At 36.3% G+C, this 21907-nt stretch overlaps 1 protein-coding gene across 8 annotated transcripts in view; it reads right to left on the bottom strand.

Annotated features, from left to right (window-relative positions):
- Nucleotides 1-21907, bottom strand: part of adcy3a (adenylate cyclase 3a) — a 52556-nt gene that overhangs the window by 23965 nt on the left and 6684 nt on the right. For 7 of the 8 annotated variants that reach the window (XM_044117050.1, XM_044117054.1, XM_044117052.1 and 4 more), the window contains 5 exons: nucleotides 13304-13434; nucleotides 10576-10687; nucleotides 7783-7910; nucleotides 3949-4107; nucleotides 105-270 (listed from right to left, as the gene is read on the bottom strand). In XM_044117050.1, coding sequence (XP_043972985.1) covers nucleotides 105-270; nucleotides 3949-4107; nucleotides 7783-7910; nucleotides 10576-10687; nucleotides 13304-13434 — 696 coding nt within the window. The remainder of the gene's footprint in view (nucleotides 1-104; nucleotides 271-3948; nucleotides 4108-7782; nucleotides 7911-10575; nucleotides 10688-13303; nucleotides 13435-21907) is intronic. The other variant, XM_044117053.1, reaches the window with a different exon arrangement.

Below are 21907 nucleotides of genomic sequence, written 5' to 3' on the forward strand. Positions count from 1 at the left end.
ATACGCAGAAACACAGAAAAATGTGATCATTTTTCACATGTTCCACATGTGATTTTCATGGGATTTTAACATACTAGCTGTGAGTGTCTGGAAGTTTAACTAACCACAGGACTGATTCCATTTCTTCCCAGGGGATCTTTAGGAACAGTCACCAGGTAGGTCTCAATACCTCTCTCCCTCAGGTAGTCACAGCGATCGCCTCCATTTCCTGGCTCCACATCGAACTCTCCATGAAGACACTCCATGGTACTTTGTGAGATGTGAACACGTCTAATCCAATAGCACAAAAGAATGAAACATCAGATATTTTTTGGGTTACAATTATTGTTTTTGTTTTGTTTGTTTTACCAGCTCAAAAACCATTTTTGGAGAGAAAAGTGTTAGGGTGTCTGGTGTGATAAAAAAAAAGTGCCCATTTCTGTGTTTTAGTAATACATTTAATAATAATAATACATTTTATTTGTAACGCACCTTACATTTCAAAGAAATCTCAAAGTGCTACAGAGACGAAAATAGATTATAGTACACCTTTATCAAATTGAAGGACTTGTACAAACCAATTATGTTCTCTGTTGTCTTATGTTCTCAGAAAGCCATCCAACCTGGCTTTCTGTTAAGCTGTGACATGTTGAGGATGGTGTCACAGCGAATGTGTCCTTCTACAGATGACATATTAACCCCTGTCTAGTGCTGTCTCCATTGGCTGAGCTTTTCCTGGATGTGTTGCCTTTAAACCGTCTCAGAGCTCGTCTGTTAAGATGTGTTTCTCTCACAGAGGAGACATCGCTCCTAAAGGTGACACCACTACAGGAGTTCCTACTAATGATACATTCTGACTTCCCTATAACATAGAAAGCTATACCAGGATCAGTACTTCTGCTTTTTTGTGTACCTGCTCTGTCTTCTCCAATCTCCAGCTCATACTGAGTCAGGTTCTGGTTCCACAGGATTGTTGAAGCATTCACTTCAAGAGGAGTGAATACTTCAAGTCAATGACTTGATGCTCTGCTGGGTTTCCTAAAGTAGAATTTTCCTCTACGCTAATTTGAATCATAAACTAAGCTTAATGCACTGATAGATAACTAGGATGAATTGGATTTATCAGTAATTTAATTGAAATACCTTGTTTTTTGCCAAGGTATGGAGGAGGAACACCACACACACTGTCTGCCACCCAGGGCTGCTGCCAGGAATCATGCTTTAATTTCACTTAAGAGAGGACGGGTCAGGAGGGACGGGGTTAGAGCTGCTGACTGACTCACCTGTTGTTAAGTGGTAAAAGCTACAGGAATACATTAAATATATGAATATGTTGGTAATTTCTTTCCTTAATTCATTGAATGTTAGTGAAATGGAGGCAAGCAGTAGCCTGTAGCTAAGCTAACTACGCTAAATGGTTTCTAATCTCACACAGTCTACCCACCTCTCTTGGAAAAAAACTAGGTTACAAATGGACACTTTTACCTTTTTCTCTCTCTGACTGTTTTTTGAAAACCAAACTTTATTATTTTTCTTAGCAGCATAGTACACTGAAAAAAATACCTCTTTGGATGAACATAAAAAAATCATGGAAAGATTTTCCACCTGAATACTTTGCTTTATTTCAGCACCATGTAATTCTGTTACTCCTATTTAAAGCAAATGTGTTAGGTCAACTTAATTTGTTACGGTTATTCCAATGTAAAGCAATTGTGTTGGCTCAACTTATGTTATTATAGTTGTTCTATGGTTGATTCTAAATCCAATGTGATGGCTGAACTTAATTTATTAAGGTTGATTCAACTCATTTACTATAGTTGGACCCAATGTAATTTAAAAGAACCAGCCCAACTAATTTGCAATGCTTTGGACCAAATAATTTACTGACTAAGATTAATGGCAATTTAGTTGAAATCAACTTTTTTTTTTTCCCTTCGAAGAGTTTTTGCAGTGCTAGTGGCTCGTATTTTTTTTAAGACAATAGGCAGACAGGGTAAGGATATGCGGCAAAGGTCACCAGGACTGGGAGTCGAACCAGCAACGTCTGCGTGGAGGACTAAGGCCTCCAAACATGCAGTGTGCTAAACCCCTGCACCACCACAGCACACTGGAGAAACCAACTTATGTTACAGTGACACCTTCACACTACTTATTAAGTTGATCCAACTCATGAAAATTAAGTTAGCTCAACAAACATGCTTCATGCTGAAAGAAAGCTATTTAATCATATGAAAATCCTTTCCATGATTTAATTACATTAATTCAAAGACAATTTTTTTTAAAAGTCAAAGACTTTTTTTACAGTTCTTAAATGCTGAAAGAAATGTAAAAACTTTAACAGTGCAGCCAATAGTGCCCTGCAGAGAAAAACAAATATCTATAGTTTAATGTGTAACTAAGACCACTTTGAAGTCTTCCCACGTGCAAAACAGTGATGTCTCATAATCTCTCGTGATCCCCTGATCTTGCTAGATCCTCTTCAGAGGGAAATTAATCTGACTAAATTGAATCACGTTATCTCAACTTGAATACATTATTCAAGTTGAGACAAAAACGATTGTCTCGCGTGAACTCGCGTGAAATCCCGTGATCTCACTCGGCTTCAGCACAAGATCAGTCTGACTTAATGAATCATGTTATCTCAACATGATTAAATTTCATAAACGTGAAGTTGTTGAATTTCTTGTTTATCCAACATGATTGTATCACGTTTTTGTTTGAAACATGAAATTATTTAGTTAAAAGTACATGACATTCTTTTGTTAATCTGATAACCCCCAAGTTAATTTTTTACAGTGTAACTTCCACAGTCATTCTTGTTTTCCACTGACTGTTGCTGAACACCGTCACCTCAGTCACTCCAAGCAGAAACAAACCATGAAGACACCTTCAGATGTCCCAGATATGAGCAAATATGGTCAAATATGAGCACTTGCCAACTCAAGTCGGTTACGGCAACAAACTGCAGTCAGGTCAAGACCTCGTTAAGGACAGATGAGCTTCCCCTGAGATGGATCTGACAGTTTGTGCAGAAATTCTTTGGTTGTCCAAACAACTGGTTGTGTTTCAGTAGCTGTCCAGGCGGCTGGTCTCAGATGATCCTGTAGGTGAACATGTTGGATGTGGAGGTCCTGGGCAGGTTTGGTTATTTACCGTACAAGGTCTGTGGATGTGGGACTGGTTGATGTACTACCAAATTCTCAGAAATGCCTTTAGAGACGGCTTATGGTACAAGAATAAACATTCGTGTTCATTCTTGTCAAGTAATTTCTGCTTGACATCCCTGCAGTCAGAATGCCAATCACAGGCTCCCTCAAAACCTGTGACCTCTGTGACATTCAGCTCTGTGATAAAACAACATATTTCAGAGTGATCTTTTATTGTGGCCAGCCCAAGGGACACCTGCAATAATCATGCTGTCTACTCAGCATCTTGAGCTGGGATGGATTATCTATGCAAAGGAGAAGTCCTTGCTGTCACAAGTTTAGACAGATTTGTGAACAACATAGAAAATGTATCAAAAATGTTTTAGATCTTTGAGTTCATCAAATGAAAAATGGGGACGAAAACAAAAATCTTGTGTTTATTTTTTTCTTGACTGTAGATGGATTTGTTTGTGAAATTTGTGCCATTCTCTACAAAATGCTATCTTAGTGTAATGTTCAGGAGAAAATATCAGACAGCAGGGAAATGGGAGGTTGCCCTGTCAGATCGTCAAGTTCCAAAACCACACACACAAACAAAAAACCTCACAGAAGCACACATGGGATCAGTGCCACCGCGGCACAGAGTTAAAAACTTGTGGTGTCTCAATTAGCAGGTCTATTAAAAGCACAAGAGGGTTAATGGTTAGTTTTATCGATATATTCTGCCACAACCAGCCCTTTGTGGACATTAATGCTCTTGATATGACCTGAAATGAAAACACGTTTGACACCCTTGGGTTATATGAACAGAACTTGCTCTTACCCTGGAATGCCTCCTGCTTCCATTTTGTTGGCTACTGTGACATCTGTAGACCAAACATCATACTGCCAGCGTTTCTGTCCCAGCACTCCTCCAAGTACGGTTCCACTATGCACTCCAACCCTCATATCAACATTGGTTTGGGTTTTTTCACGGACATACCTAGGATATTTTCACAAAAAGTATGTTAAACACAAGGTCACCTTAAAAGAAAAAGTTCCTGAACAAAAGCTTCTTTTCTTATATACAAAAACTGAAAACAGCTAGAATGCATTTTGAACAAAGAATGGATATATATATATATATATAAATATATATATATATTGTCGTGGAAAAAATACTATTTCCAAGCACTGTTCAGGTAAAATCACTCAGTCAGGTTTATTCATATATTGTGCACAATACAGAGAGCTCATAGACAATCAGTAATGAAGCAAGTCTGGATGAAAAGCTCTGCCAGGCAGAGACAACACATGAGTTTTATACAAAAGGGATAAGAGATCCAAAGCATGGGAAACAGACTGGTTCCCATGCAGCTGGGGAAAACAACGTCCAACCTTGTACATGTAACCCAAATAGTGAAAACTTGGCGGGAATATTCAGAACTTAGAATAAACATATAACAATACAACTAGCAGGTGTGACCTTATTGTAATTTTTCCACATCGTATATATATATATGTATATATATATGTATATATATATATTCCACTAGTATTTTATTCCATTGCTCTGCGACAAACTGGCGACCTGTCCAGGGTGACTCCGCCTCTCGCCTGGAACGTAGCTGGAAATAGGCACCAGCAACCCTCCCGACCCCATTAAGGACAAGGGTGAACAGAAAATGGATGGATGGATGGATTTTATTCCATAGAGATTTTAAAGGTATATTTTAAAGACACATACACTTTTATAATCACCTTTTTAGGTTAGAGACCAAACTTCTCTCGTTGTAGGTCTGTTAGAATTACCAAAATTATTTGTATTTGCTGAATAAATAAAATTGGTTACCATGGCAACATGTACAGATACAGTGACTCGGTACGCCTCTCACTGCCTGTGTTTTTATTGGTTTTATTTTACATTAAAATGACTAGGATCGTCAACAGTTAAAATCTTTTCCACACTGGATTACGAAGTGAAGAGTTCATAATGGAGGACTTTATACAGATGCACAACAGCCAGCAGGTGTGGTAAGGGGTCCAGCACATCACCAACTTCAGATCAAACAACACCACCAAAATCTCTGGGATGCTTCACTTGCACATTTTGAGGCTGAATTACTGTAGCTGTCAATTCCTCCACAGCCTGACCATCAATGAACAGGAGGTATGGAGAACCCTGAGGGCAGTGAACCTTCAGAAAGCTGATGGACCTGATGGTACTGTTAGAGAAAAATCTGTAATCTATTTTGATATGTTTTCGGTTTCTAACACCTCTTATCAGTTAACAAAAATGATTAAAAATATTAGGAATATATCAGAGATGCCATCCTGTGTCACTGAATACATGTTAGCCTGACCAAAGTGTTACATCCTAATCAATTTCTTCAATGATCTCTTTAAGCTTGGAAAGAGTCAATAACTTTCCATCAGAGTGATCAATATAACACTGAGGGCAAAGTCACCAACAAAGTCCATTATAGATGGACAGATGACTGACATGAAACAGCACCAGGTCATCATTCCTGTACAGTATTTGGCATCACTGTGAACCACCCTAATGTGGAAATATATATATAAAGATATATATATATATATATATATAGATATAGATAGATAGATAGATAGATAGATAGATAGATAGATAGATAGATAGATAGATAGATAGATAGATAGACAGACAGACAGACAGACAGACAGACAGACAGACAGACAGACAGACAGACAGACAGACAGACAGACAGACAGACAGACAGACAGACAGACAGACAGACAGACAGACAGACAGACAGACAGACAGACAGATAGATAGATAGATAGATAGATAGATAGATAGATAGATAGATAGATAGATAGATAGATAGATAGATAGATAGATTATTCAGTAAGCTTCATTTTAAAAGACCACACCAATCCCAACAAGTCTGGTCAGTATGCAACCACAGAAAGATCAGTAGGAAGACAAACCAGAATCACGAGATCTCCAATGTTTAAATTAGAATCAATTCATTAGCTTCCTATCTAAGAATTTCCTAATTTTGCTAAGATTGGTATAATGTGAAAATGACTTTTGTTATTATTAGATCATGAGATAATTTTACTTATAAAGGAATTATTATACTGTGTCATGTGACTACAGTGAAAAAAATACCTCTTTGGATGAACATAAAAATATTATGAAATATTGTCCACCTGATTACTTTGCTTTATTTCAGCACCATGTAATTCTCTTACTCCTATTTAAAGCAAATGTGTTAGGTCAACTTAATTTGTTACGGTTATTCCAATGTAAAGCAATTGTGTTGGCTCAACTTATGTTATTATAGTTGTTCTATGGTTGATTCTAAACCAAAGTGTTGGCTGAACTTAATATATTATGGTTATTCTAATTTAAATAAAATGAGTTGGCTCAACTTAATTTATTATTGTTATTCTATTAAGTGAAACTGAACTTAATATATTATAGTTATTCTAATTTAAATAAAATGTGTTTGCTCAACTTAATTTATTAAGGTTGATTCAACTCATTTACTATAGTTGGACCCAATGTAATTTGCAATGCTTTGGACCAAATAATTTACTTTACTTGATTAAGATTAATGCAAATTTAGAAAATTGCATTAGTTGAAACCAACTTATTGTTTTTTTTTCTCCAAAGAGTTTTTGCAGTGCTAGTGGTTCGTATTTTTTTGAGACATTAGGCAGAAAAGAAAGAGGGTGAGGACATGCGGCAAAGGTTGCCGGGATAGGGAGTCGATCCAGCAACGTCTGCGTCAAGGACTAAGGCCTCCAAACATGCAGTGTGCTAAACCCCTGCACCACCACAGCACGCTGGAGAAACCAACTTATGTTACAGTGACACCTTCACACTAATTATTAAGTTTATTAAGTTAGCTCAACAAACTTGCTTCATGCTGAAAGAAAGCTATTTAATCGTGTGAAAATCCTTTCCATGATTTAATTATGTTAATTCAAAGACAATTTTTTAAGTTACATGACATTAAGTGTTTTAAGACAGGACTGGGTGAAAGGGTAGAAAGAACACTCAACAATTAGAAAAGTACAACAGAACTGTATTTTCATGCTGTAGTTTTTACAGCCATTTGTTACAGTGCAGTTCTTAAATGCCAATAGTGCCCTGCTGAAAAAAACAAATATCTATAATTTAATGTGTAATTAAAACCACTTTGAAGTTTTCCCAGGCGCAAAACAGTTATGTCGCGTGATTTTCCATAATCTGTCGTGTTCCCCTGATCGCACTAGATCCTCTTCAGAGGGAAATGAATCTGACTAAATTGAATCACATTATCTCAACGTGATTAAAATTCATAAACGTTAAGTTGTTGAATTTCTTGTTTATCCAACATGATTTTATCACGTTTTCATTTGAAACATGAAATTATTTAGTTAAAAGTACATGACATTCCTTTGTTAATGTAATAACCCCCTAAGTTCAGTTTTTTCAGTGTAGTTATCAATTCTAGAGATCAACATCTTGAAAATGTTTTGTTGTGGCGCCACAACAAAACATAAAACAAGAAGTGTAAGAGACAAATCAAAACATTTAAATGAATGAAATTTTAAAATATGTATTGTTGTAGAAACATCATGTAGAATAAGCCAGAAAAACTATTCCAATAGATGGAAATTAGAATCAATCATTTTTGGCACTTACGAGATAGCATCTACCATAGCCAGGCCCATCCTGATGGAGCAGGCAGCATGGTCTCCCCTGTATTCTGGAAGTCCACAGATGCAGTAATAGCAGTCTCCCAGGATTTTGATCCTCAATTGATGATATTTCTGACAGACAGACAGAGAGACAGAAAGATAGAGGTGTGTGTATATGTATTCTCTTTCTCTGTTTAATTAAGCTCAATGTAGATGGAGATAGACCCAGATAAAAACATACACAGGCTTTTTAACATCTTTGGGGGGGTTTCTCTACCTTCTCTATTGCTATAGCTGATGTGATGTAAAAGTCTCCTTATTTTTTGTCAAGGAAATGTTTTGTCTCTTTTGTTTGAAAAATGAAGTGGAAGTCTTTTTTTCTTGCCCAAGATTTAAAATGCCTCTGATCTGTTTTGGACATGTCTTTTCTTCTGTAAAATGAAAGCTTCTTTTAGTTGTTCTATTAACTTGAGTTACAGTTAAGCCCAAAACATTAACATACCTGGCTGGTTTAGGGTTAAAGCAGTCTTTTAATTATAATATTTGTTTCGACAAATTTGAGAACCTCCACCAAACGATCTGGACTGGAATGAGACAGATAATCTGTGGGAAGGACGACAGATTAAGGTGATGGTGAGGAGGCCCCTGCCGTTCCAGCAGAGGCATTCAGAGGTCTCTTTGCTGGTTCCAACACCTGCATGAGTTTTGTGTTTCCTCAGGGCGACTGCCCAAAATGTCTCAATGAGAAAACTCCCATGAATCCTCCAACTACACAGCCGTCCTCCATAGACTCTTAATTGGATCCTCTGGTCATCCATCTGATCTCCATTGACTCCACCCTCCTGAACTCTGCTTATGTTTTTTTGTTTCTCACCCTCCTTCCGCGGCTGCCCACATGTTTGTTTTTTGTTAATTTTTTCATACTGCCCTGTGCGGTACTGAACAATGGCTAGTCCCCTTCCCCAGTAACCATTACCATGTGGTACACTGGGGCCACAACCAGGGACATACATAGACTTTACATGGACTCATTGTGCCCACTGCTGAAAAGGTAATCAGCTGCACCCTCTGAACTTTAGAGGACCTGCATAGGTCCTCTAAAGAATGTAAATGTCCTGTACAATTTTGAACCAGTCCTCAACTTTAGGTGCTTCAGATTTTAACCATGGAGTAGTATTTAAGTGAATTGATTTTAATTGACGTTATTGTCAATTAAAATTACATGGAATTTAAAAAGTGCACTTTACTTTGATACTTTGTCTGATTTTGTTTTGATATCTTGTCTGACTTTATTTGATCTGTGATATTAACTTGGAAACTTATTTAAATGATTCCTGACTATTATTATTTGGTTAGTTAAGTATGTTTTTGAATGTTTAATTGTTGGATAGCAGTTTAACCCTGGTTAACCTCTAATTTTTATTTTATTTATGACCTCGTCTAGGTCAGGTTTTTTCCCCCCCACGGTTTCAAGTCAGGATGGCGAGCTACCACCGGATCACCGCAGCTTTGCGGTAGGACGTACTAGAACCAAAAAACATTTTTCCTCTTTCCCCGGATCTTTAATTATTTTTTTTTTCCCCTTGGATTACGGACTAACACCAGTTGGACGATTGTTGGTGAATCATTAATCACCTTAAAAGAAAAAGAAAAGAGAAAGAAACGGACTTGAATGAGAGAAAGAAAACCTCTTGTGTCTCATCAGGGTTTATTTGTTTTTGTTATTGTTGTTTTCTTGTTGTGTTTATTGTTTATATTTATAAGAAAATATTATTATTATTCAATACCTTCCTAAATATATATATAAAAGAAAGTATACATTAAAATACAATAACTCAACTTTACCTTTTGTCGGATGGTGTTTATTCACACACGGGCTCCTTGGCCGAACCTGTCTGATTGCCATAATTGGCCGTAGTCAGGCGCCTAGCCTCAATTAGCGTTACACCAGGTAACAGACATGTAGTATTTCTGGGGAGTTTTTTCAACATTTTTTGTTTGTATAATAAGAACTGTTATTTCTTTGAGTGCTTGTCTGTTTTTTATAATACATTTAATTTCCTCCATTTTGTGAAAAACAAAATGCCTCTGCACCTTGTAACAAAGTGTGAACTCCATGTAACCTACACACCTACATCACTTTTGGCTTTAAACCCAGATTATAATTTGATCAAAATTTTGATTACTTTCTCATTTTCATTTTGTCCATTTTTATATAATTTCTCTTCAATTTCATAGTTGTTGTTTTTTTTTATCACTTTTATATTCTGCAATTAGATCAGAGCATGCTATATATAAAGTGCTTTGATTAAAAGTTGTCTTGCTACTATGATGAAGACTGAATATTGATAAATTAAGCCAAATATATATAAACAATATTGCATAGTGACATTCATTGTGGTAAGCCAAACTATTAAAGCAATGTGCATCAAAACATGGATTAGTCTGGCTGGAATTTTGGTTAGACTTTCTGCAATTATTGGGAGTTACATTAAAAAATTATCTAATGTTGCACTCTTATGCTTCCTCTGCCCCTGTAATTAGAAGTTTTGCAAACCAGTCAAAGAGGAGCAGGACATATTTGATTAATCTATTTATATTTAAGCTGTAAGCAGAAACATAGTATGGGAAGAAATCACAGCAAATAAAAAAAATCAGGCTGTTTTTTTTTTTTTTAGAGTTGCACAAAAGTGTAATACTTTATTTCAATTTCAATGTAAAAAAAAATTGGTCTTAAACCGTTTTCATAAATTAAACAAAATAAATCTCTAAGCTTGTATGAAAGCAGGAAACTCACAGCAGCCAGCTTGTCAAAACGAGCAAAAAGCTCATTGAGCAGCTTCACCAGCTCCTGGGCACTGCAAGATGACGACAGCTGGGTGAAACCCACAATGTCTGCAAACAGAATACTACATGACAACAAGACACACAAGACAGCATGTTACTACAACATGCTGCGACAGAGCACAAATCTCTGAGTATTTTTACACTTTTTTAGAATTAAAAACATTTATGGCATGATAATACAATATTTAATGCTAACTTATGGGATTACTTGTTAAACAAAATCATGTTTATAAGTAATCCATATTCTTCCTATCTTCCTCATTATCACAGATGTAAACGGTAAAAAAGACAATATTTACAAATGCACAGAAGGATTCGCACTTAAATTTTTTGATGCAAACATGAGTACATCTTGATTTACACACTAATTCTGGCCTGTGGGCTTCGCTGCATTTGTGTGGGAATTTTGAGATTCTTCTAAGTGGCTCAATCCACAAATGTCTTTTTTTTAAACAGGGAATGTTCAGCAACCAGTCAGACAGAGCTTTTGGAATGGGTTAATGTGATTGGCTTATACAAAAGTTACCCAAAGTGGGAATAAAGTGCATGAATCATCCTGTGATGTGTGGATTGTTCTGCGTATTTGTGAATATTGAGGCTGTTTTAGCTCCACATTATGGTTAAGTGCACAACATTTATAGGTAATATCTCTCAATAGAAAAATGTCTCATGCCTCTAAATAACTTACTCATGAAATAGCAACTGAAACTAATTACTACTCTAGGTTTGTTGCATGAATGTGGAAATATAAGCAAAGTTTAATAAGAAATTGCATTTTGTATACCTAAATTAAATGTTGAATCATTGAACTGACACAAGTCAGTACAGTAGGTCTATTCCATCAAGGGAACTGCAGTAGTTGTTAAAATTATTAACATAATAGCTATACATTAGATATTCTGTATTGCAGGACACATGGTTGGTACTGAATACATGCTGAGAAAGGTTGACAAAATGTAGACTTTTCATTACTTCATCAGCTACCCTGATGAAGTTACTTTATCCACAGTAAACCCTAATAGCGTCCAGCAAGACGCTGGAAGTACTGCCAGTCAGAAGAACATGATTAGCAGATTCCATTTATTGTTATCGCTACTGCAAATAGCTTTTTACCAATTGAGGTTTTTTTTTTTCTATTTTTCTCTCGGAAGAAAATTAATGCTTGATTTTTAAAAATTAACAGAATATATTATGTGCAAACAAGGGCTTCAACTTTACCATTTCACTTCCCCAAAATGCTGTGAGTTTCACATTCTACTGTAAAGCATGTGAGACAGAAGAGTCACCCGCTGGCTGGCAGGATGTACCACAGTGTTACAGGCGTTCATGATGTCAAGCTGCCATGAGAAAAAACCCTAAAGAAGAAACCACTTCTGTGATTAAATTATGAGATGAGAAAAAATATAGCCACCTTTTTTCTTTGTGCTTCAATTTATAGATACTGAGTAACTGAATTTGATTCATTTATCTGTATTTACTGGCTCCACCATTCTATGGCCTGAGTATCAAAACAGCTAAAATGAGAGGTAGTAACTCATTTTATTGTTTTACGTTTCCAAACAATTTCCAAGTTCAGTAACATTTAATCAAGACTGCTCAATCTGTGAGATTCTCAACAGAAAAAAGTGCAAATGAGTCCCTGAAAGGTATATTTTTGGTCTAAGAGAAAAACTTTGTAAAAAAAACAATTTTCAACTTCTTCAGCTTGTTTTCAAAAAGTATATAGTTTTTTAAAAAAATTTTGTCCATAATTTATCACTATATGACTTATTTTCCAGTTTGTCAGAGGAGATGAAACATGTATAACATTTTACATTCACAGTAGCCTAAATCGGCTTCATTTTTCTGAGAGCTACGGTTACATGCTTACGAAGATGTAGCCAGACTAAGAGATTTTTTTTTGCTTGTTTGTTTGAAATATGACACTAAAGTTGTAATAATACAATATAGTTGTAATTTCATGAGAAACCACATTTGTGATAAAATGAGGAATATTGAGGGTCTTGTGAAGTTATAGTTGGTATTGGTTTTACAAATAAGGAAATACTTCATCTTTTAACATCAGAATAAAATCATCAGCCACAGGACTTTGAAATGATTGTTTAAGCAACTTTTTATTTCAAAGAACCAGACATGCTGAGCTGGTCACATCAGATCTTGATAACTATCAAAGCTTTTTTCTTATTAAAATTACTTTTTTTCTCTCTCTCTTCTTTTGACTTTGTAGTATATCTATTCTCGTAATATGACTTTGTTCTCGTAATATTATGACTTTATTCTTGTAGTTTAAAAAAAATAATTAGTCTGGCCCTTAAACTCCATCATGTTTGCTTTCCTAACCCTCTGCCATGGTTTTTCTTTTCACTGTCACAAACTTCTCCATCTGTCCTCTGTGGCAGTGGATGTTTCAAACATCCGAGCTTCCATCCTCAGCTCTGCACCAGTAGACTACCTCTTCTACTGGCTTGAACAGACAGCCTGTTGATTGATTTGAACACTGCCACCTAGTGACTGGAGGCTTGTTTATCAGTCAAGCGTGAGAAAAGAGGACAATTATAAAGTCCTTCTTCTGACGCCCATAGATGCTCTGCCCCCCAGCCCGCTGCACCAGGGGGCACACCCCACTATTTGAGAAGTACTGCTTTAGACAGACTTACCGCAACATACAGCCAAGTTACCTGACATTTTCATGCCTGTACATGTACATGGTGTTGAACTGTTGCATCTCTTTTTGACTGGGCTCCTTCTTCATATCCTGAAGCATCTCATCAGCTATATGCTTGGGAAGAATGGAGAGCAGGAGACGTTCCTGGAATGGTTAAATACACAGAGCCCATGACAATAAATCACAGACATGAACAATACTTGTGACTGAATCAATCAATCAAACTTTATTTGTATAGCACATTTCAGCAGCAAGGCATTTCAAAGTGCTTTACATCAAATCAAACAGAAAAACACAATGCAACATAGAATCAACAATAAAAAAAAACATCAAGTCAGATTCCGTCAATAAATTTGCAATTGATTCCGTTTCAAATACAACTCTAAACAAGTGGGGTTTTAGTTGAGATTTAAAGGAAGTCAGTGTTTCAGCTGTTTTACAGTTTTCTGGAAGTTTGTTCCAGATTTTTGGTGCATAGATGCTGAATGCTGCTTCTCCTCGTTTGGTTCTGGTTCTGGGGGTGCAGAGCAGAACCAGAACCAGAACCTGAGAGTTCTGGAAGGTTGATACAACATCAGCAAATCTTTAATGTATTGTGGTGCTAAACCATTCATTGATTTATAAACTAACAACAGTATTTTAAAGTCTATTCTTTGAGCTACAGGGAGCCAGTGGAGGGACTTTAAAACTGGTGTTATGTGCTCTATCTTCCTGGTTTTAGTGAGAACGCGAGCAGCAGCATTCTGGATCAGCTGCAGCTATTTGATTGATTTGTTGGACAGACCTGTGAAGACGCCGTTACAATAGTCAATATGACTGAAGATAAACGCATGGATGAGTTTCTCTAGATCTGGCTGAGACATTAGTCCTTTAATCCTGGAAATGTTCTTCAGGTGATAGAAGGCCGACTTTGTAACTGTCTTTATGTGGCTCTGAAGGTTAAGGTCAGAGTCCATCACTACGCCCAGATTTCGGTCTGATCGCTGATTTTTAGTTGTAATAACTGAAGCTGTGTACCGACTCTAGATCTATAACTCTAGATCTATAACTCTAGATCTATAGCTCTAGATTGTTCCTCTTTAGGTCCAAAAAATAATAACTTCAGTTTTGTTTTTGTTCAGCTGGAGGAAGTTTTGTCTCATCCACACATTTATCTGTTCTAAGCATCTGTTCAGTGATTGGATGGGGTCAAAGGTCACCTGGTGAAGTCGTAATGTACACTGTAAAAAAAAGTTTGTAAAATGAACTATATACATAAACAGTAAAAATCTGTTAAATCATGACAGAAAAATTTTGTAAAGCAAAACACAATGATATTTTGTTCATTTACCAGTATTATGTTGTATAATGTAGAACCGAAAATTATTGTAAATTTTAAAATATAAAATTGCAAATAATACTGTATTTTGTTGTGAAAAACACACATTTTGTATTTTTAATGGAAAAAAATTGAATCCTTCACAACATTTTTACATTTCAGCAGTGTAAAACTAACATTTCCATTCTGTGATTATTAAATCCAAATGAATTGGAAGCTAGCTTACCATTTTTTTTGCTAGGGATAAGTAAGTTTGGGCTTCCCTGTTTGCCCCTGTCACCCAACTCCAGATAAGTAAGATGGATGGATGGATGGACAATGAAATAAATGAATAAATTAATAGATTTGGAAATTAATGTGGAATTAAGTAATTATGATTCCACATTGTTTACTCCCAATTGTGTTTACTAGTTATCTATTTGTATTCACTTGTTTTCCCACTTCTTTAGATTGTCATTTCCTCTTTAATTCATTTACTTATTCTTTGTCAATTTTGATTGGATCATTTCTTCATATTTCACGACTAACGTGGAGGAAACACCTGAATCAACAAGGAAGTCATGTAGCGTACTTGCTTATTGGTACATGTATTTTATTTATATATTTATTTTTTTGCTAACACTGGATTTTTTTTACCTTCATCGTTGCCATTATAAGCTCAAAGTTCAGCTACTGCAAGAAAGACAGAGATCACCGCTTTGTGCTCAAGTTCTCCCTTTCGCTCGCGGAGCGGTCTGTTCTGCTCTCTAATTGGTCCGCTTACCTGGCGCCGGAAATTTGAACAAGTTCATACAACGGTTCTCATCTCAGAAGAAACTGAATTGTGCTCAAACCTCGACAAAGAAAAGAACGCTGTTTGGACCTCGTCAGCTTTCAGAAAATGTAAGTTAAACTTTATTTTCTTCAAACGTAAAAGGCACGGTAATTTGTGTTTCTGGGGAGATTAAATGTTTTTAATCTCCCCAGCAACACACCTGCAACACGTGTAACTTGTTGGGTAGGTTGAAATTGTTTAAACATGATTACATGTATGTTTTGCTGTAAAACACTAGAATCATTGAGGGGCTATGTGTTGCATTGCAGAGTGCACAGAAACGAGCCCAGTTGTGTATTCAAATGCCTCGGCACAGAATGTAAGCGGACATTTTGTACATATGCAGCGTTTAAAACTCATTTTTACCGAGTTCACAACGTGGCTTCACAACCTGAATCAGCCAAAGCCATTGTTGCTAAATTGAAATGCACCATTTCATTGTGTGGGCACCAAAGCCAAACTGAAAGAAGTCGTTGCTCATTTAAAGGAGCATATAATGGAGGGGTGGCCTGTAGCATGTCCAGTGAAAGCCTGCAAAAAAGTTTTCAGCGTCAAATCATCATTTACAGCTCATATGTCCCGTAAACATAGAGGTTTGTCTGTGGATAACATTGATGTTTTGTACAAGGAAACTACAAGTAAGATCGTTAGTCTGTCAGAAAACGATGGGCCTTCTCAGCGTTTTAATGATGATCTGACTAATGAAAGTCACGAATTATCTCCAAATTTCAACAAGGATTATCTCAGAAACTTGTGTCTTTTCTACCTGAGACTTCAAGGACAGCTGCTTCTTCCAGCTTCCACAATACAGAACATCGTTGAAGAGATGCAAAATGTGCATGAGATGGGAATGGATTACACTTTAACTAAACTAAAGTCGCTTTTAAAAGATGACATGTGTCTTGCAGATGATGCTGTTGCCAAAATCTGTGATTGTGTAAGAGATTCAGATTTATTTTCTGTTTGTCATCATGGGCCATTGAGAGCTGTACAAACAGCTGTCTATCATCCTGATTACCATCTGTATTCAGTGACAAAACAGACTTCAAGCACTTTGTGTATTAACATAAATGACTTGGTTGACTTTTACCCTTTGACCTCTAAATGGACAACAAGTTGTTCCTCTGAAACACAGTGTGTTTTCAAAATAAAAATGTCTTTATACACCATGTTGGAAAGTCCACTTAAAACAGATATGTTGATGTGAACAAAAATAATAAAGAAAAAACAGGGAGAGAAGTTTGACTAAAAAATTAAGGATGTACATGACTAAAGTGTTAATCGGGCACGATATTTTGTTTGACACTAAGTATGAGTCTCTTTAATTTGCACATAGTTGAATACATGTTATATTACAGCGATCTAGTTTTTTTACCATTATTTTGTCTGATTTTATTCCAGAAATGGCTGAGCAAACATTTTTACGCAGCGCTATCAGTGAAGTGTTGCCCGATCTTACAGAGGCTTCAAAAGACATTCTTGAGGAGACTTTACAGTCAATTGGAGTAGAAACGTATGATGACTTCCAGTTCATTGTTGAGGAAGACTTGCTGTCAGCATTAAGACAAATTCAAGCCAGAAAGGTACTTGCTGCTTGGAAATTCAGAAGTAAGTAATATTCTAGAAAAGCAAAAATCAATCATTAAACACTTATATTCATATTCCGTTCTGATAACTTATTTGTTTTTTTGTATTTTTGAAGGCCGGACCCCTGAAACCAGCAGGTCCTCAAGTAATGCATCACCAGATACTCCTCCATCACAGCCGTCTTTGTCCCCGCTAAGTGTGTCATCAAACTCCTCCAGCAGCAACCAGACATCTGCAGCAGACTGGGTGGACACCTTTGAGATACCATGGGAAAAGTTCTCAGAAGAACTGATGCAGGCATTAGAGAGAGGTAAACGGCCAAGTCCAAAAATGAGGAAGGAGATGGTCAGGATTGTGGTGTCTGAAATGATGCGAAAAAGTTCTTACTTGGGTAAAAGGTGTTCTACAGAGGTTGCAAAGAAGATGGTGGCAAAATACCCAAAATCTCTACAAGATGTTATCGATGGAGATGTCATTGGCCCTGGCTATCATTCACTCCTCAAACAACTTCAATATCGAATTGAGAACGTGAAGCGATCTACAATGCCTAAAATAAGAAAGCGAAAGCGCTGCTCTGAAAACTCTGACACAGATGAAATTCCTCAGGAACAGAGAGCTGCAATTCAGGACACCTATGGGTGTATCAACTGGAATGTAAAATTCCTTCCTCTTGGAGAAACTGCTGAAAGTCAGCAACAGAAGAAGGACAAGCTCAAGATGATGTCTCTGCAGAAGGAGGCCAATCCTGAGGAGATGAAACAATTACTGAGGACAACTTTCTACTCACAGCGCAAAGATATTAACCAGGGGAAAAGCATTCAAGATGTCTTGGAAGCCTGGCTTGTTTTATTTCATGACATTGGGATGGCTGTACACTACAAGGAACTTACTGGACTTGGATTGAAGGAAACCTTCATGAGGAACATGGATATGAAGGGAAAAAGACTGCTGAACTACATGAACACTGTTTGTGTGAACAAAAACAAAAGGTTTTTCCAGGCTCAGACAAAGTTGAAGATGTTAAAGGGAGAACTGGACGGTTACTCTGAAGATGTTAAAGAGCTGATGCTCCTACTTCTCTGCTACTTCAATGAAAATGAAGAAGCAATGTTCTTCTGTGTGGAGGATACCTGCCTAGCTGAAGAAGTACAGATGGAGAATGTCTCCTTGACTCCCACTATCATTGTGTGTGGTGAGTTCATTTTTGTTTTTCCAGTTTCTTTGACCTGTTGTCTTTTTTGTTGTCTTGTCCCCTTTCTTTGCCCTTTTGTCCATCTGGCATTTTGTTTAATATTGTTTGTTTTTTCAATTCTTTTCTTATCCTTCTACTATACTAATTTTTTTTCGTACTTTTCACTTAATTTGTTATTTTTTTATATAAATGTCATTGTTTTGTTGTATCAGGAGTCTAAATTTATTTGTTCTTTCTCCTTAGGTCAATCCTGCTTCCATGCTAAACGATTCATGCTGAGTGTGGATCAACAGATTGGAAACAACAACATCTCCTGTTTTATTTCTGCCCTCTGCATGATGTTTGGGAGCTATTATTGTTTTAACATACATTATCCATCGGGGCTGGCGTCTACACTGGAGTTTCTGCAGAGGTATGAGGTTTATTTTTGTTTGTTCTTTTTTATAAATTGGAGGGAGTTAAATTTGACTTTTGACCACTTTTATATCTTGAATAAAATGTTTATATCTGTGTGAGGCACATTTTGATGTAGTTTTCTGTTTGTCCTCTTTATCTTAAGGTGTTTCTTCTCAATCAACCCAGACAAGGGCAGTAAGGTGGAAGAAACCCGTAAACCCAGACTGCATGTGAACCCCCATGTACTCACCTTGATCCAGGAACTTTCGGATTATGAGTGGCGTGATGTTTGAGAAAGGACTAAAGTCAGTGAGTTATCAAGACAGTGTTTAATCTTAACAGAGCTGAATAGATTTGTAAATGTATGTTGCATCTCACACTGTGTCTGCTGAAGTTAAAAAAGTTGAAAAGACATATTTATATTTGTTCAGTGATTAAATTTTGCTCCATGTCAGAAAGGACAAATGATAATTTCATTGAAAATATGTTTTCAATTAAAATATTTATTTGTTTCTAAAAAAAAATTTGAATTATCATTATAGATACAGTTTATATTGGGCTTCCTTGTGTTTTTAATTTGCATTTACCTGGTAAATGTTTGAAATTTGATGTTTATAGATATTTGAAAATAGAATTGTTTCTAAAAAAGAAAAACTTTTGAAGCAAACAAACATTATTATTAAAATGTATACTGGAAATAGAAATTTATTGTATGTTATAATCTTCAAGCCCCCCCTCCAAAAAAGGGGGTGAAAGTTTGTTCTCATACTGTTTCTGATAAAGTTAAAAAGGTTGAAGAAATGTATATCTATTCAGCAGGTGCATTTGCTTCATGATGTTCAGAAAGGACAAATAAGAACTTCATTGAAAATAAATATTTCAAAGGCATGTAAGTGTATGTTTATTTTTTTAAGATTATCATAGATACAATTTATATTGGGCTTCCTTGTGTTTTAAAGTTTCCTTTAAGTGGGTAATGTTTGTTGAAATTTGATGCTTATGGATATTTAAAAATATAATTATTAGTAAAATGAAAAAAAATTTAAAGCAAATTTCTGATTTTCAGAAAGTAATAAAAAAATGTTTTAAATTGACATTTTAACAGTTTTAATCTGTTATTCAAAGGTATTTTATCAGTAGGACTAAATGAAGTTTTTTGTACAACAAACAAAAACTGGGTAAATCTTACTGGAAAAAAGTGTAAAATAACAGCATTATTATGATAATTCATCAGAAAAAGTTGGTTAAAATTACTTGATGAAACTGTTTTATTAACAAAATAACCCTGTTCAAATCACAGTTAAAATTTGTGCAAAACTGTGGGACAATCTGTTTATTTCACAATTTAAAACTGTAGTAATTACTGTTTGGTCAGTAAAACAGTTTACATGTTCACTGTGTTTTCTACTGAATTATTCTGGCAACCACAGCTGCCAGTTTTTTTTTTTGTAAAAACAACAAAAAAATTTTTACAGTGTAGAGCTGTGTGTCATCTGCATAGTTATGGTAGTTAATATTATTTCTTGTTATAACCTGAGCTAGTGGGAGCATATAAATATTGAATAAGAGGGTCCTAGGATTGAACCTTGGGGTATCCCACATGTGACCTTTGACCTCTTTGATGAGAAGTTTCCAATTGAAACAAAGAAATCCCTGTTCTTTATGTAAGATTCAAACCAGTTAAGCACTGGACCGGAGAGTCCGACCCAACTCTCCAGTCCATTCAGTAATATGTCATGGTCAACACTGAGGTCCAACAGAACCAGCACTGTGGTTCTCCCACAGTCCGTATTTATATGGATGTCATTGAACACTTTGACTAGGCCAGTTTCTGTGCTGTGGTGAGACCGGAAACCAGACTGGAAGGAGTCAAAGCAGTTGGTTATCATTAGGAAGCTATTTAACTGTTTACACACAACTTTTTCAATGACTTTGCTGATGAATGGGAGGTTGGAGAACACATACTTTGATTTACTTTGACTTTCCATGCTTTCTCTTTAAGCTCTACAGGGTCTATAAAGTATTTAGAATGTGTAAAAAGTACAATAAATTTGAAAACAACTACGTTCCAGGTCCAGGGTTGATTAGATTTTCAGGTTTCTTTAATATTTGCTTTTTACATCACTGTTTATTTTTGTCCTCAGCCTTACTTTCTGCCTTTAGAATATCTTTAACCGTAGGTTTAGTTCTGTGTGTGTAGTTTCATCTTTGTATTTAGTTTATATTTTTACTACAGTTAGGTTTATGGTTTGCCTGTTTCCTGGTTAATATTTTTTCCTCCTGTGTCAGTACCCCCCACCCCCCTCTACCTGTCTGGTCTCCACCCTCAGCTGCAGCCTGTTCCCAGTCAGCTACCAGTATTCAGTCCAGTAATCATGCTCCCAGCTTATAAGCGCTTCACTTTCTGACAGACCACTTCTGAGGAAATGTTTTCTTCTGGACCTGAGTTCCTCAAATTCATTGATGGAATGAATCAACAAGTTATCAAAGCTATTTCTTTTCTTAGTGCTCACAAAGCAGACTTTACTTCATCAAACCCACCTGGTTGTGATTACCCAGAGCATCCACCACTCTGTGCATCAGAGGTCTGAGGTTTCAGACAGTAGCTTTACACCTGTCTTCCTCCAGAATAGGCCATTTTAACTATTTTGAATATCTGAGAATTGAGGTAAAAACCCACAGACAAACTCTGATGATGTTAACTTTGTGCAAAAGCTCAACATGCGTGAAAAATTTCTTCATTGACTTTATTGAGCTTTTATCTTATATTTACATTGATAGTGACTGTTTAACAATTGTGGGAGATTTCAACATTCATGTTGACAAGCCCAAAGATGAAGAAGAAAAAGAAGAAGCCCTAACCCTAGCAACAAAGCTGTGTGATATACTTAAAAATTTGGTCTAATTCAGCTTGTTAAATAAACACACAATTGAGGTCACACACTGGACCTAGATATCAGTAAGGGTGTGAATATTTCCAATATCTGTATCTGATTGGCTAAGTGAATGGAGATTGCACTGTCAAAGATAACAGTGTCATCTTTGTCAGACGGGCAACAATCAGCTACTATCATAAAACACTTTCACAGACAACACAGCAGAAACATTTCATCAAATCCATTTTTCCTCCTCACCTTTAAACTGTAACCGTATAGAAGAGTTGGTAGATAATTTACATTCTAAAGTTTCAGATTCCATTGATTCCATTGCCCCCATTAAAATGAAGGTTGTGTCTGGTAAGAAGAAATCTCCATGGAGAAATGCACAAACAGTTAGATCTGCAAGACAACTCTGCCGTAGGGCAGAACAA

Source organism: Gambusia affinis, linkage group LG05 (genome assembly GCF_019740435.1).
Source record: "Gambusia affinis linkage group LG05, SWU_Gaff_1.0, whole genome shotgun sequence".
NCBI classification, from domain to species: domain Eukaryota; kingdom Metazoa; phylum Chordata; class Actinopteri; order Cyprinodontiformes; family Poeciliidae; genus Gambusia; species Gambusia affinis.